Raw genomic sequence first — 12178 nt, 5'->3', positions numbered from 1 at the left:
GCAGCTATCCATGCTTCAAATTTCGGGACAGGCGAGGTGACAGAAAACGTAGGCAGATACTAGGCAGATACTAGGCAGATACCAAATGGCTCGTCTCCAGAAACCGTTGGATTTGAGACTCGACTGATCGAAAGTCTTTTTTCCCTCCTATTTCCACATACAACTGGTCAGACCTGTTTGATGTAGTCCACTAATGGGGGAGCAAATGTTTCAGCCGCGAGGGGAGTCTTCCTCTCAAGGATCCTACTAGTAAGAGTAACTGGTAGCTTGGATGGATACCGGGCAGGGCACAAGGTAGGATAGGATAACTTCCGTCCCCGAGTAATATTACCCGTTTAAGGAGATTCACCGCGACCCGCCCGGTGGTTCATTGGGCCACGAAAAGAGGGGACGTGAGGCGACCCAACTCGAGTCTAGACTACTCAAGTATTATCTACAGTTCCTACTATCCATCTGCTCGCCTTGGACGGAGGATTCTGATGCCTGCCGCAACTCGTTTAGCAAGAATAGAAAAAGATCAATGCTTCAGTCTCTGGCGACCATCATTGGTCGAGCACCAATTGGAAAGGGGAGAGCCTATGGCAGGGGCGGATTTCTCCCCGATCGGTTAAACTAAAGTACACTCCAGACTTCAATGGGTAATGCCGTCCACTACTTCCGAACCCAGATTGGGTTGATTTGCAGTTACATACTTACTCCGTCCCGAGTTGACACTATTATTCATTATTATTATGTCTTCTTTTTCTCTCAATCTTTCTTCTGGGAGCACTGATCTGCTGTGCCAATGTTAACCCAGACAACTGAGATGGAAGCCGTTTCCGATAGGCCCCAAGCGTTTACCAACGATGATTTGCTCTCTCTTTCTCTCTCTTACCCCCTTTACCAGTCAGCAAGCAAGCATCCTCAGGCCACCGGAGCTGAACCAGTAATAGCTGCTGCACGCGAGCGACGGGACCTGCAGCAGTAGTTAGACGCCCTGCGGTGTAACCCGCAGTAGTCTCTTCCCCCATCCCTCCATTGAGCATCAATGATTTCAGTTTTCGAGGAAGCCCCTGACATGATGGTTGATGCAGCGCAGGCTTAGTGTCCTGCCAGCCTGTCCATCTCGCAGGTCGTCAGGCACACCTTGGCTGGAATAAGGTTGGAGACATCAGTAAGGAGCAGCACTGCCCAAGGTGAGATTTGGCTCACCCTTCCTCTGATTACCGAAAGTTTTCTTTCCTTTCTTTTTCTTTGCTTGCACCCTGTGCACGGGTTTCCTAGGCCAACAGCCAGGGATTTCATCTTTTGTGCATGTAAAGTGAGATTTAAGTGCACATGGCCCTGATGACTGCATACTTAGGCTGCATCATAGATCTATCTATAGGAGCTGTCCACTCTTCACGATGTGTAAGATCTGATGACCTGACCGGTATGCAGGTAAATAAAAGGCGGAGCACACGGAGTAATCATCGATTCAATACCTGCGGATCAAATGCATATAATGTGTAGCTTCATACACCGAACAGTGGAAGTGGCAAATATCATACGGATATTGCCGTTTACATGTAGGATTGTTACCATGGGGATATGAGCCTTGAGCGGGTGTTTTGCAGGAATCAGTGCGATCGATCCTACAGGAGATTCGTAAAGCCATGCAGCGGGTGCATAAAGCAGAAGGGCTGCTGATAGCTTGTCCGAATGCATCCAATACATATCATCTCTACATATTGACGCCCAATAACTCGTCGGTGCGGAGTCCGCCTTCAGTGAGTCTGCTTAGAGGGATATTTGTTCTTTTGGCCCATGGTGAGTGGTATGCCGTAGATCTTGATTCTGTGTCCTAGAGATAGCTTTCCTACAGATTGATAGGACGGCCATTCCCATGAATAGTGTGAGCTGAAGAGAAGCTCTAACTAGCAGCCCGTTCTTGTATACTTTATATAAAGTATACTTATCAAAACCATGGAAACTTAGCAATGATGATACATTCTACTACTGGGATCTACTTATAGTTGATTCCTGAAACTGCAGGCTACAAGCGACGCCACACACACACCAGCCACAACCCCGCCAAGATCCACCGCCTGCCGAGGAAAGAAGATAGTGGATTCATCTATCCAATCCATCCATTCTGCGGTGTCAAATCAACTCGTTGGTCATTGGGCATCAGCATCCAGCCTTTTTTTCAGCCATAACCACAATCACCCGCAATCATTTGTTACATTCGTTACAAGGCATACCCAACTCAGTCTGCATGAATTGTTAAGCATAAAGAGAAGGACAGCTAGGCGTCGTTCTTTGACGATGAACGAATGTTCCTTTCACTATCCCGATCCATAAGAGTTACCACCTGCAAGCAACTATCGAGATTCACTGCCCCCCTTCCACGCCTCACTTTTGTCTTATACCAGAGAAGAAGCAGTAGCCATTAGTGCAGCGTCAGACTCCAAGTATACAAATAAAAATCAGATTTGGATCTTGTCTTGCCTAGTCCATACTCAGCCTCTTATCTGAATGATCTTCCCTCCCCCCTTCCCCCTTCCAAGAGATCGGAGATAATGTCGCGCACGCCAACCAAAGCCTCCCGCTCAAGGGCCGCCAGAAGGCGGCGTGGGAAACGGAAGATCACCCCGAGATCGCCCCTATCGATCCTGGCCCAGACTCGCAAAAATAGCGTCTTGAAGAAACGTGATCGCGGCGACGTGGTCAGCAGCAGCAGCAGCAAGACAAAACTTACGGAGCGCAGGAGTGAACCGGGGAGACCATCCCGACTGAATCTCCTTCCACTGTCGACCGAGCCAAGAGAAAAGGTGAGTGATGACAAAAACCCTTGAGAGGGCTGCTTCGGGATTTCTCTTCTGCCCTTGATAAGTATTTCAGTTTTCTTTCCCGGTGTTGTAGCAGGGATCCCGATCACCCAGCCTTGATCCTTGCATTGCCTGCATATCCTAGCGTCGACTCGGAGTACCAATCACTTCATACATACTGACACCCGACCCGTGGACAGAACTGCTTTCGACGGGATGCATCCCCTGCAAACTACCAGTTCGTCCCCAAGGGCGATATCTACATTACTCGCAATTGCCGAAAACTGACCAAGGAGTCTGGCCGGATTGTCTACGTCGTTTATGTGAGGATACCAAACCCAAAATAGTCTACTATTAGCAATTCCTTTGTACCTAGATCTAACCTCCTTTACAGGATGATAGAGGCAAGATTATTCTTGGCCTACGTGTTCCGGCCGATATCCACGCAGCTGTGATCCGATCCGCGGCCGAAACAGCTGACTCTCGCGCTCAAGCCGTTCAATTACGTGACGAGAAAGATTCAGCGCAAGCCCGTCAGCTCTTACGCTCTAAGTTTCCCTTGATGCCTGAGGAGTCACTAGACACTATCCTAGAACATGCCTTCTTGAAGGGCTCTGGCCGCGTGGGCCGGACATCCAGGCTATCTGATGAAGATAAAGCCAAGCTAGCCGTCGATGCTCATATCAGACACACTCATACCAGCTACGAAGCACTCCTGAAGTCTGGGAAGACACGTTGTGAAGCTCGACAGGCATCGAAGGAGATGGTTCATGCCATCAGAACCGCATGGGCAGGTGGCAATGTCCAGCCGACAGATTGCCTGACTATGCGCGATCGAGTTATTGTGATTGATTAACAGCCCTTTGGGCGGGTTAGCAGACACAAGTGCCCTATTACTGTTCATTTCCCATTCATTGGAGACATTTCACAAATTGCATAAGGGTTAACATTACATATGTGCGAGGTCGCAACACCTCCACGATCACGGCGTTTTGTTCTGTTTTACTTGGCATTGATGTACAGCGTGATGACTACGACGCATTCATGATTAGATTTACTATAGAGACTAGACACTCACGTTAATACTGGATTTGTTATTAGATATCTTTCCTGTTGGTAGCTCGATTGCCTGCATCATAGCAATATAGCTCTAGCTGATGCTTTGAGGCGAGATATCCAGTGCAGTGTAGATGCTTGTGAAGTTCCATTATGGATATACTCATGAAAGCAATGCTTTTATATGACTGAGTCCAGAGTCCCGCATGCTCTTCTGAGTAGTATGCTTATACTACTATAGATTTGAGGGGCAAAAAAAAAAAAGTGTGTGACAGAGACACAGAGACAGAGAGAGAGATAAGAAGTCTTCCCACAACCACATTCTCTCTTCATATATCCTTCCTACACATCTCTTCCTCCCCTCCAAGAACTATCAAGCATGCTAGCTCCCAGTTCTTCACTAACTATCAATGTCCACGACCAGTACCCTCATCTCCAACCCACACTCCCCTCGACCTCCACCCGACAATCGGCTCCAAGGGCTCATAAAAATATATCTCCAACCTATCCTCAACATTCCCCCTCCTATACGGAAAGAACTCCGCGGACCTAACCCCCACCTCCATCTCCAGCTCCACCCCATTCAACCTCTCCAAAAGACCCTCATACACCCCCTTCGCAGTATCCGCCCCGGACGCAAACTTGCACAGTACACGGTACTTGGGCTGATTGGTAACCTTATTGGCGAAGTTCCTCGTTCGGAGTCTATGCATCAGATGCTCCTTGGTTGATTGGAGGATGGCGAAAATGCAGTGCGGATGGTGTCTGTCGATGTCGGGGGTGTGGGCGAGAGTATCACGGTGGGGCATGTTGGTGAGGAGGGTGGCGAGGGAAAATTCGACGGCTATGAGCATTAGGTTGTCCACAGGCGTGTAGAAGAGTTTTTTATAGTATTCGAAGGTTATTCCTTCGGCTTTGAGGCGGGTGCGGCGGGCGAGGATGGGGTCGTTGTGGGTTGGGGGGATGGTGGGTGGTGGTGGTGATGGTGGGAGGGTTCTGTAGAATGGCCAGAGGTGTTCGTCCAGCGTCGGCCAGTTGCTCATGTCTTGATGTGGCCAGAGATCTTCGATTATAGTTGGCCATAGGGAGGTGTCCATGGTGAGTTTGGGACTTCCTGCTGGGGCTGGGGGTGGCTTTGGGGGATTCGGTCCCTAAAATGGTCCCTGAGATGGTCTTTGATGGTGGTAGAATGCATTATATAGCTGTTTTTTCGGGGTGAGGGAGTAGCCTGGAACAGTCAGTGGGAATGGGAACTGGAGGTCTTGTTCCTGTTCTTGCTGCGGGATTCTCCATGTATATACAGGGGTGGCTACACATGAGCCCAGAAGTGCCTTATAGAAAGTGGAGTACCTAGCCAATGGTGGCTCTCGTCTTGTTCTCCTGTACGGAAAATGAGCCGTCTGGTCGAATTTAATCGGGACCTGCCATATTTGGTGCTGAGGGCTTCAGTTATGGTGGCGAATTTGGGGGTTGTAGGCAGCATGCACCAATCCTGCGGTGTATCTTTGCCTCTGAACACTTCTGAGTAGTAGTTCAAGGTCTGCCACTCTCTTCGCAGGATAAAAGAAATAGGCATTATGGCAGAGCAAGATGAAGTACATCAGTATACTTATATAGACCGTTATTCACATATCACTCAAAGCACTTCCTTGGACGTCTGCATGGATGCACGATTCCTCGATACGGATGTGCTGCAGAAGACCTATATATATCTTGACATCTGGATCTGTTACCAGAAGATGGTAACACAGGATTGTTCTCAAGGGAAAGAACTACATGTGATCTTGTTACCAGCCAGATCTGGAGAGTTATAAGGTCTTATCTGCATACTGCCAATCAGTGCAAGAGGCACTGGGCAGAGCTGAGTGGATGGAGTAATTGGTGCAATATATACGTTGATGCCTAAAATTGAAGAAAAGCTAAGCAGAGGATAGTTCCGAGAGAATGTAAGCATCGAACATAATACATAGTCGAAGGTATATGTCGAAACGGTATGTTCCCTAAGTATACATCAGATCATGTAAACAGACTTCCTCATTCGACCGCACTAGGGCTAGCCCCACTCTAGCCCAATGCGGAGCAGCAAAAACGTGACGGTAACTTTTCCAGGCTGGAGCCGTTCATGACTTCAGGTGCTGCAACTACATCCCGACCTCACTGCCACCGTTATTATGGAAGGTGCCGATATTGTTGAGTCGCCGCGCAAGCGGCTTAAGACCGATAACACTCCTATCACCGATGATGCTGCGCTTCCTTCCTCCAACGAGGCAATTGCGCCATCGGACGCCGCCAAACTCTCCGCGGAGGAGGCGAGAGAACTCGAGGTGGGAATCACCGAGTTTGTCAGTGGCGACAATGAAGGTTTCTATGGCATCCTAAAGAAGAGGTATGATTCATTCAATCCCTATGAATATGCAGGCGCTTACCGACCTCTTCTGCTAGATATACCGACTTCCTTGTGAACGAGATCGTACCATCCGGCGAAGTCCTGCATCTACACAACATCCCCACCCCAGAAGCCGAACTGGACAAGGCCAAACCCGCCGAGAATGACCAGCCGGAGAAGCCAGAAGGCTCCGCCGAGAAGGATGCTGCGCCAAGTGCAGAGAACACGCCGGAATTCCAGATCCCGGAGGAAGACATGGCGCTGCTTGAATCCCTGTTCGGCGAAGAATCTACCAAGAAGATTGTCTCACTGAACAAGCGTGCCGTTCTCAATCCCAAATCGAAACCAAGCGACCTACCCAAGATCCCCACTCTTGTTGTCGATGACCGCGACCTGCGCATCAAGATGCACCAGGCCATCCGTCGCATCTTCAAATCGCAACTCGAGTCTCAAACCGACGCCGAAGGAATGATGGTCATCTCTGCTGCGCCAAACCGGAACAACCGCAGTGCGCAGGGTGGCCGGAACAACGCACGCCCCCGTGTGCCGGTCAATTGGGACGAGCTGGGTGGTCCCTATCTGCACTTCACTCTGTACAAGGAGAACAAGGATACCATGGAAGTTCTCTCGTTTATCTCGCGGCAGCTGAAGATCAACACCAAAAACTTTCAGTTTGCTGGAACCAAGGACCGACGCGGTGTTACTGTTCAGAGGGCTTGTGCGCACCGCTTACATGCTGAGCGCCTCGCAAAGATCAACCCCACGCTTCGCAATGCTGCTCTCGGCGATTTCGAGTACTGCAAGCATGGCCTTGACCTGGGAGATCTGAATGGCAATGAATTCGTCATTAGTCTCCGTGAGTGCGATATTCCGGGTGTCGACTTCAGCGACCGTGAGACTGCCGTTGCAAAGGCAAAGGAGATTGTCGGCACAGCACTACGGAATCTCCGCGAGCGTGGCTACTTCAACTACTTCGGTCTGCAACGTTTCGGAACCTTCGCTACCCGTACAGACACGGTCGGTGTCAAGATGCTCCAGGGCGACTTCAAGGGCGCCTGCGATGCTATCCTGCAGTATAGCCCTCATGCTCTGGCTGCTGCTCAGGAGGGCGAGAACTCGACGGCCTTGGTCAGCTCCGATGACAAGGCCCGCGCAGAAGCAATCCACATTTTTGAAACCACCGGAAACGCCAACAAAGCTCTTGAGAAGCTGCCGCGCAAATTCGCGGCGGAATCCACCGTCATGCGTCAACTCAGCCGTGCTCAGAACGACTACCTTGGCGCTCTCCAAGCCATCCCACGTAATCTGCGGTTGATGTATGTGCACGCCTACCAGTCCTTGGTGTGGAACTTTGCCGCCGGCGAGCGCTGGCGCCTGTACGGCGACAAGGTCGTGCAGGGTGATCTCGTGCTGGTGCACGAGCACAGCGACAAGGAAGACGCCGCCGCTGCCGCCGCTGCGGGAGAGGTTGACGCCGATGGCGAAGTCATCATCACCCCACAGGCGGGTGACAGCGCTTACGTCTCCGAAGGAATCACCCGTGCACGCGCCTTGACTGCCGAGGAGGCAGCCAGCGGCAAGTACAGCATCTTCGATGTCGTTCTGACCCAGCCCGGTTACGATGTCCTCTACCCGCCCAACAAGATGACGGACTTCTACAAGCAATTCATGGGCAGCGCCCAGGGAGGTGGTCTCGATCCCTTCGACATGCGTCGCAAGTGGAGGGAGGTTAGTCTCACTGGTAGCTATCGCAAGCTGCTCAACCGTCCGGGACCCGACTTTTCCTTCGACGTGCATGTGTACAACCAGGACGATGAGCAGTTCGTCCAGACCGACCTGGAAAAGCTCCAAGGCAAGAAGACTGAGACTGAGACCCCTGGTGAAGCGACGCCGTCTGCCAATGCTCAGGACAAGCTTGCCATCGTCCTCAAGTTCCAGCTCGGATCGAGCCAGTATGCCACCATGGCTTTGAGGGAGTTGTCCAAGGGTAAGGTCAAGGCTTACCAGCCTGATTTTGGCAAGGGTCGGTAGACAATGAGTGTATATATAGTATAAGCTAGTTTTGTATATACTGTGGATATATAATGACTTGCAACATAGTTGAACGAAAAGTGGTAAGGCTCATACATGGATTTGAGTGGTACAAGACCCGTCATAAACATTCATTCTGCCCACTGTCATGGATCCATAGGCAGCAAACAAAAATCATTGAAACTACCCAGAATTGCTATTCATAGCCTGCCTTGACGGACTGTTGCTCATCTGGGTTGAGTTGATGGGCATCAATGCTGCTTGTTGTCGGTGAGGAGTCCTCGACAGCAGCTATGACGAAATGGTAATTCGTCAAATGGAGTCAATTGACAGGAACATTTCACGATGTGAAGAGACCTTGATATTCAAGGCGTAATCGCAGCAATGATTGATCTCATAGTAGAAGTGGGCGGAAATAGTATGATAGTAGTTAACATATGTTCGGTTTCGGCGAATATCCGATTAGGTTAAAACCCACCGAATGGAAAGAAAGGCAGCAATGCAGAAGATGATACGACGAAACATATCTATATCTATATCTATATATCTATCTATATCTATATTCTTACATCCAGCATTTACTTCCAGCTCATTGTGCTGATGAAAGAGGACAGTCATAAAAGGGAGTTCCATCCGATGATGATAGTACTACCTTGATATCACTCACCCCTTGTGGTCAGTCGATCATCTTTCTCATTCTCCATCATGCCCCAGTCCCTCGCCCGATTGGTTTATGTTGATGTGCTACGGGCCGCGTTTGGGGTAGGATCAACCTTCACATCTGCCTGGCTTTGGCTTTGAATTCGGAGCTTCGGAGGATAGCGTGCTTCCGTGTTCCGAGTCTAACGTTTTGGCAGAGAAGTTCAATCTGATCTGCAGTGTAACAACATTCTCGAAAGGGGAAAAAGAATAAACTAAAATAAGAACAATTACAACTAGTTTTAAATTTTGACTCACAATGGAAAACACCAGGAGATGGCATGTATGTATATTTTCGTACGGTTCAGAGGTAAGCCGTGAAGGAGGAGGTAGATCGTTGCCTTTACCTGTATATAACTGGATGAGTTTTACCTGTATATAACTGGATGAGTATCGACTTGCCTCTTAAGCAGCTTTCTACTGAGCCCACAACCTTTTGTATAAAGATGATTATATTCGCATGCAAAAAGGGTCATGGTCATTTGAGGATTGAAGGCAGTGTTTCTGGAAACTAATACTCGAGATAGTTAATGCCTTACCAGGTAGTCAGTGTAAGTAGTGGAGCTTTGTGGCCATAGTAGACGCCATGGAGAGACATCGTAATGTATAAGACTTGGAACAAGAAAGTGGACCCCATCTAAGTTGGGAGCTAATAACTATGTAGGTTAACTGGTCTTCATAACAAGTCGGGCATCCAAATCGATCCTTCTTTTCACTGTATTGTATCGTGATAATCTTGCCTTTCCTACGCACGAGCTATGAAGCATACACACCGCAGGCTAGGGGGTTAAGTGAGTGCCTCGAATACTTACGCGTTACGTCTGACTATAATTAGCGAACACTTTCATCGAAAGGTAACACATAGAACAAGGAAGTAGGCTACTGTTCTATAGAACAATACTTTTCTTTCAATTCTCAAGAATACTTACTGATCGTATTACTACTAAATGATTGATGGCCCATCAGAAATATGGCCGAACCTCGGATGTTACAACGGACCTCAGTGTTCGGTTTCTAAAGCTTCCGGTATACCCGTTCTTAAGTGTCAACATCCCAGTAATAATGATGTGCCCCCATCCCTTAGCCAAAGTGGAGAAGATGTGGCCAAGGAATAGGATAGTAGAAGGCATGACAAACGGGCTTAAATACGAGATGTATTCTTCTCCTTGTATCTTGCGTTGGAGTGTCCTGCTTTTCAAACAAATCCAAGACTCCCAACTACTTATTTGATTGTTATCCGGTGTACTCAGGGTATAGAACTGTTCCCATATTCGTTCTAATAACAAAATGAGCGACAGAGAGAATACAATCATTGATGGAGTGCTGCGTTTCCCGCGAACCGGTCTAGATGTTCTCATCGTCGGCTGTGGTTTGGCTGGAATGATGGCTGCCATTGAGTGTTGGAGGAAGGGCCATGATGTTAGAATCATTGAAAAGGCGCCTGGACTTTCCGAGGCTGGTATGATGCGCCCTGAACACCCAAAAAAAAGAACTTCCATCGAGATCCAAGCTGAATACTTCTTTTTAGGGGACATCGTGGCGATTGGGCCTTCCGCCTGGGCAAACCTGCAAAAGTACCCTAGTATGCTTGAAGAGTGGAACCGGATTTCGATTGACTGTCATACCACGTTTCATTATCTTGATGGCCGTCGAGCCCGAGAGCCGATGGAATTTGAATATAACAGAGAGATTGCTGCGCAGCATGCTGCATATCCCCTCAGAGTCCGTTCGGTCTTAGGCCGTGCTCATCTCGCTTTGATGCTCTTGAACCAGTGCAAGCGGCTCAATATCCCTATCACCTGGAATGTCTCTATCGTTGCTTACGAGGAAGAGGCGGAGATCGCAACCGCGATCTCCGAGGATGGTCGGCGTTTCTCGGGTGATATCGTTATTGCTGCAGACGGTATTGGCTCCAAGTCACACGGGGCCGTTCTCGGCCATCCTGTGCGGGCAATTGGCACAGGATATACATGTTACCGGGTGATGGTTTCCACTGAGAGCTTCAAGACGGTCCCTTCGGTCCAGAAGGCATTACGCGAGCAGGAAAGGCCCGAGGTGCGGGTCTATAATGGACAAAACCTTCATTGTGTCTTCGTCCTCTCACCGACCATAGTCTCGGTGATCTTAACGCGAAAGGAGGTATGTATACCCTACCTAGCCTTTTGACTTCGAGAGTGATCTTGATTAGCTGATAAAGTTGTTATACACAATACACAGAAAGATGACGATGACTCTGCAATAGAGTCCTGGGCGTCCACCGTATCAAGTGATCGCGTCTTGGCTGGGATCTCTGACATCGAGAGCTGGGATCCTTTGCTCATTGACATCATCCGAATGAGTCCAGAAGCGCGTATTGTGCGGTGGAAGTTATGTATGCGCAATCCCCAGCGCAAGTGGACCAGTTCCGGCGGCCGTATTGTGCAAATCGGCGATAGTGCCCACAGCTTCATTCCGACTTCGGCAAATGGCGCTTGTATGGCGCTGGAGGATGGAGCATCGTTGGCGGAATGCCTTCGCATCGCGGGTAAAGAGAATTGTGCTGATGGAGCCAAGGTACACGAGCTGCTGAGGTGAGCACCAATATCTAGTTGACTAGATCAGAGCTAGGAATTGCGGAGGAGGCCACAGAATCATTTTTGTGGGATGGTAGCGCTAACGAAAATCCATCTCCAAAAGATACCAGCGAGTGACAGTTATCCAACGTACAGGATTTGCCAACCGTCGCGAGCTCCACCGTCCTACTGATGAGCTTCCCAAGAATATTGAAGATTTGATGCGTCAGGGTAAATGGATCTGGTGCCATAACCCCGAAAGGTACGCGACAGAGAATTACACCCAAGCGCACGCGTCACTGAAGTCTGGCGCCCCATTTCAAAACACCAACCTGCCACCGGGCCACAAGTTTGAAGACTGGACTTTGGAGGATGAGGTGGAAAAGGAGAAGATGGGCATTGCAGTCCCGGACCTGAAGCAGAATGGGGATTGGAGTATTGTTTAAGATGCCTTTGTATACCAGGAGCATTTCAGACCTTCGGGGCTGGTGTTTTATTCCTGCAAGACTGAGGGAGCCATGAAGTCTAGCCCAGAGCTTCTTACCTTGAATATAAATAGGACAAGCGGTGGATTAGTAAGAGCAGAATTTGACACTTTGACACTAAGTAAAGCCAGAAGCTGATTGTCAGATCATTATCTCATACTAGTAGTTTCCATTTATGTT

The 12178-nt window shown here is 49.1% G+C and overlaps 5 protein-coding genes across 5 annotated transcripts; 3 read left to right on the top strand and 2 right to left on the bottom strand.

Moving 5' to 3' along the window:
- Positions 1–1023: 1023 nt before the first annotated feature.
- Positions 1024–1377, bottom strand: ASPBRDRAFT_452104 (uncharacterized protein). Its single transcript, XM_067625348.1, has one exon. It carries the CDS (start codon positions 1282–1284, stop codon positions 1081–1083), a length of 204 nt encoding a protein of 67 aa, XP_067481770.1. The 5' UTR covers positions 1285–1377; the 3' UTR covers positions 1024–1080.
- A 751-nt stretch (positions 1378–2128) lies between these two features.
- Positions 2129–3880, top strand: ASPBRDRAFT_63181 (DUF2293 domain-containing protein). The gene is made up of 3 exons (XM_067628411.1): positions 2129–2792; positions 2990–3112; positions 3184–3880. Exons 1-3 carry the CDS (start codon positions 2541–2543, stop codon positions 3643–3645), a joined length of 837 nt encoding a protein of 278 aa, XP_067481769.1. The 5' UTR covers positions 2129–2540; the 3' UTR covers positions 3646–3880.
- A 372-nt stretch (positions 3881–4252) lies between these two features.
- Positions 4253–4942, bottom strand: ASPBRDRAFT_27547 (uncharacterized protein; the record flags this gene model as incomplete). The annotated part of the gene is made up of 1 exon (XM_067622394.1): positions 4253–4942. The coding sequence occupies one exon, from the start codon at positions 4940–4942 to the stop codon at positions 4253–4255; it is 690 nt and encodes a 229-aa protein (XP_067481768.1).
- A 1074-nt stretch (positions 4943–6016) lies between these two features.
- ASPBRDRAFT_118966 (pseudouridine synthase PUS7) lies at positions 6017–8262 on the top strand (the record flags this gene model as incomplete). The annotated part of the gene is made up of 2 exons (XM_067617214.1): positions 6017–6231; positions 6288–8262. 2 exons carry the CDS (start codon positions 6017–6019, stop codon positions 8260–8262), a joined length of 2190 nt encoding a protein of 729 aa, XP_067481767.1.
- Positions 8263–10233: 1971 nt separating this feature from the next.
- ASPBRDRAFT_72896 (FAD-dependent oxidoreductase) lies at positions 10234–12093 on the top strand. The gene is made up of 4 exons (XM_067629195.1): positions 10234–10420; positions 10490–11100; positions 11179–11531; positions 11638–12093. The coding sequence occupies exons 1-4, from the start codon at positions 10249–10251 to the stop codon at positions 11957–11959; spliced, it is 1458 nt and encodes a 485-aa protein (XP_067481766.1). The 5' UTR covers positions 10234–10248; the 3' UTR covers positions 11960–12093.
- The last annotated feature ends 85 nt before the right edge of the window (positions 12094–12178 follow it).

This window comes from Aspergillus brasiliensis (assembly GCF_001889945.1).
Source record: "Aspergillus brasiliensis CBS 101740 unplaced genomic scaffold ASPBRscaffold_3, whole genome shotgun sequence".
In the NCBI taxonomy this organism is placed as follows: Eukaryota; Fungi; Ascomycota; class Eurotiomycetes; order Eurotiales; family Aspergillaceae; genus Aspergillus; species Aspergillus brasiliensis.
The sequence above is the reverse complement of the archived record's forward strand: the minus strand, read 5'-3'. Positions and strand labels throughout refer to the sequence as shown.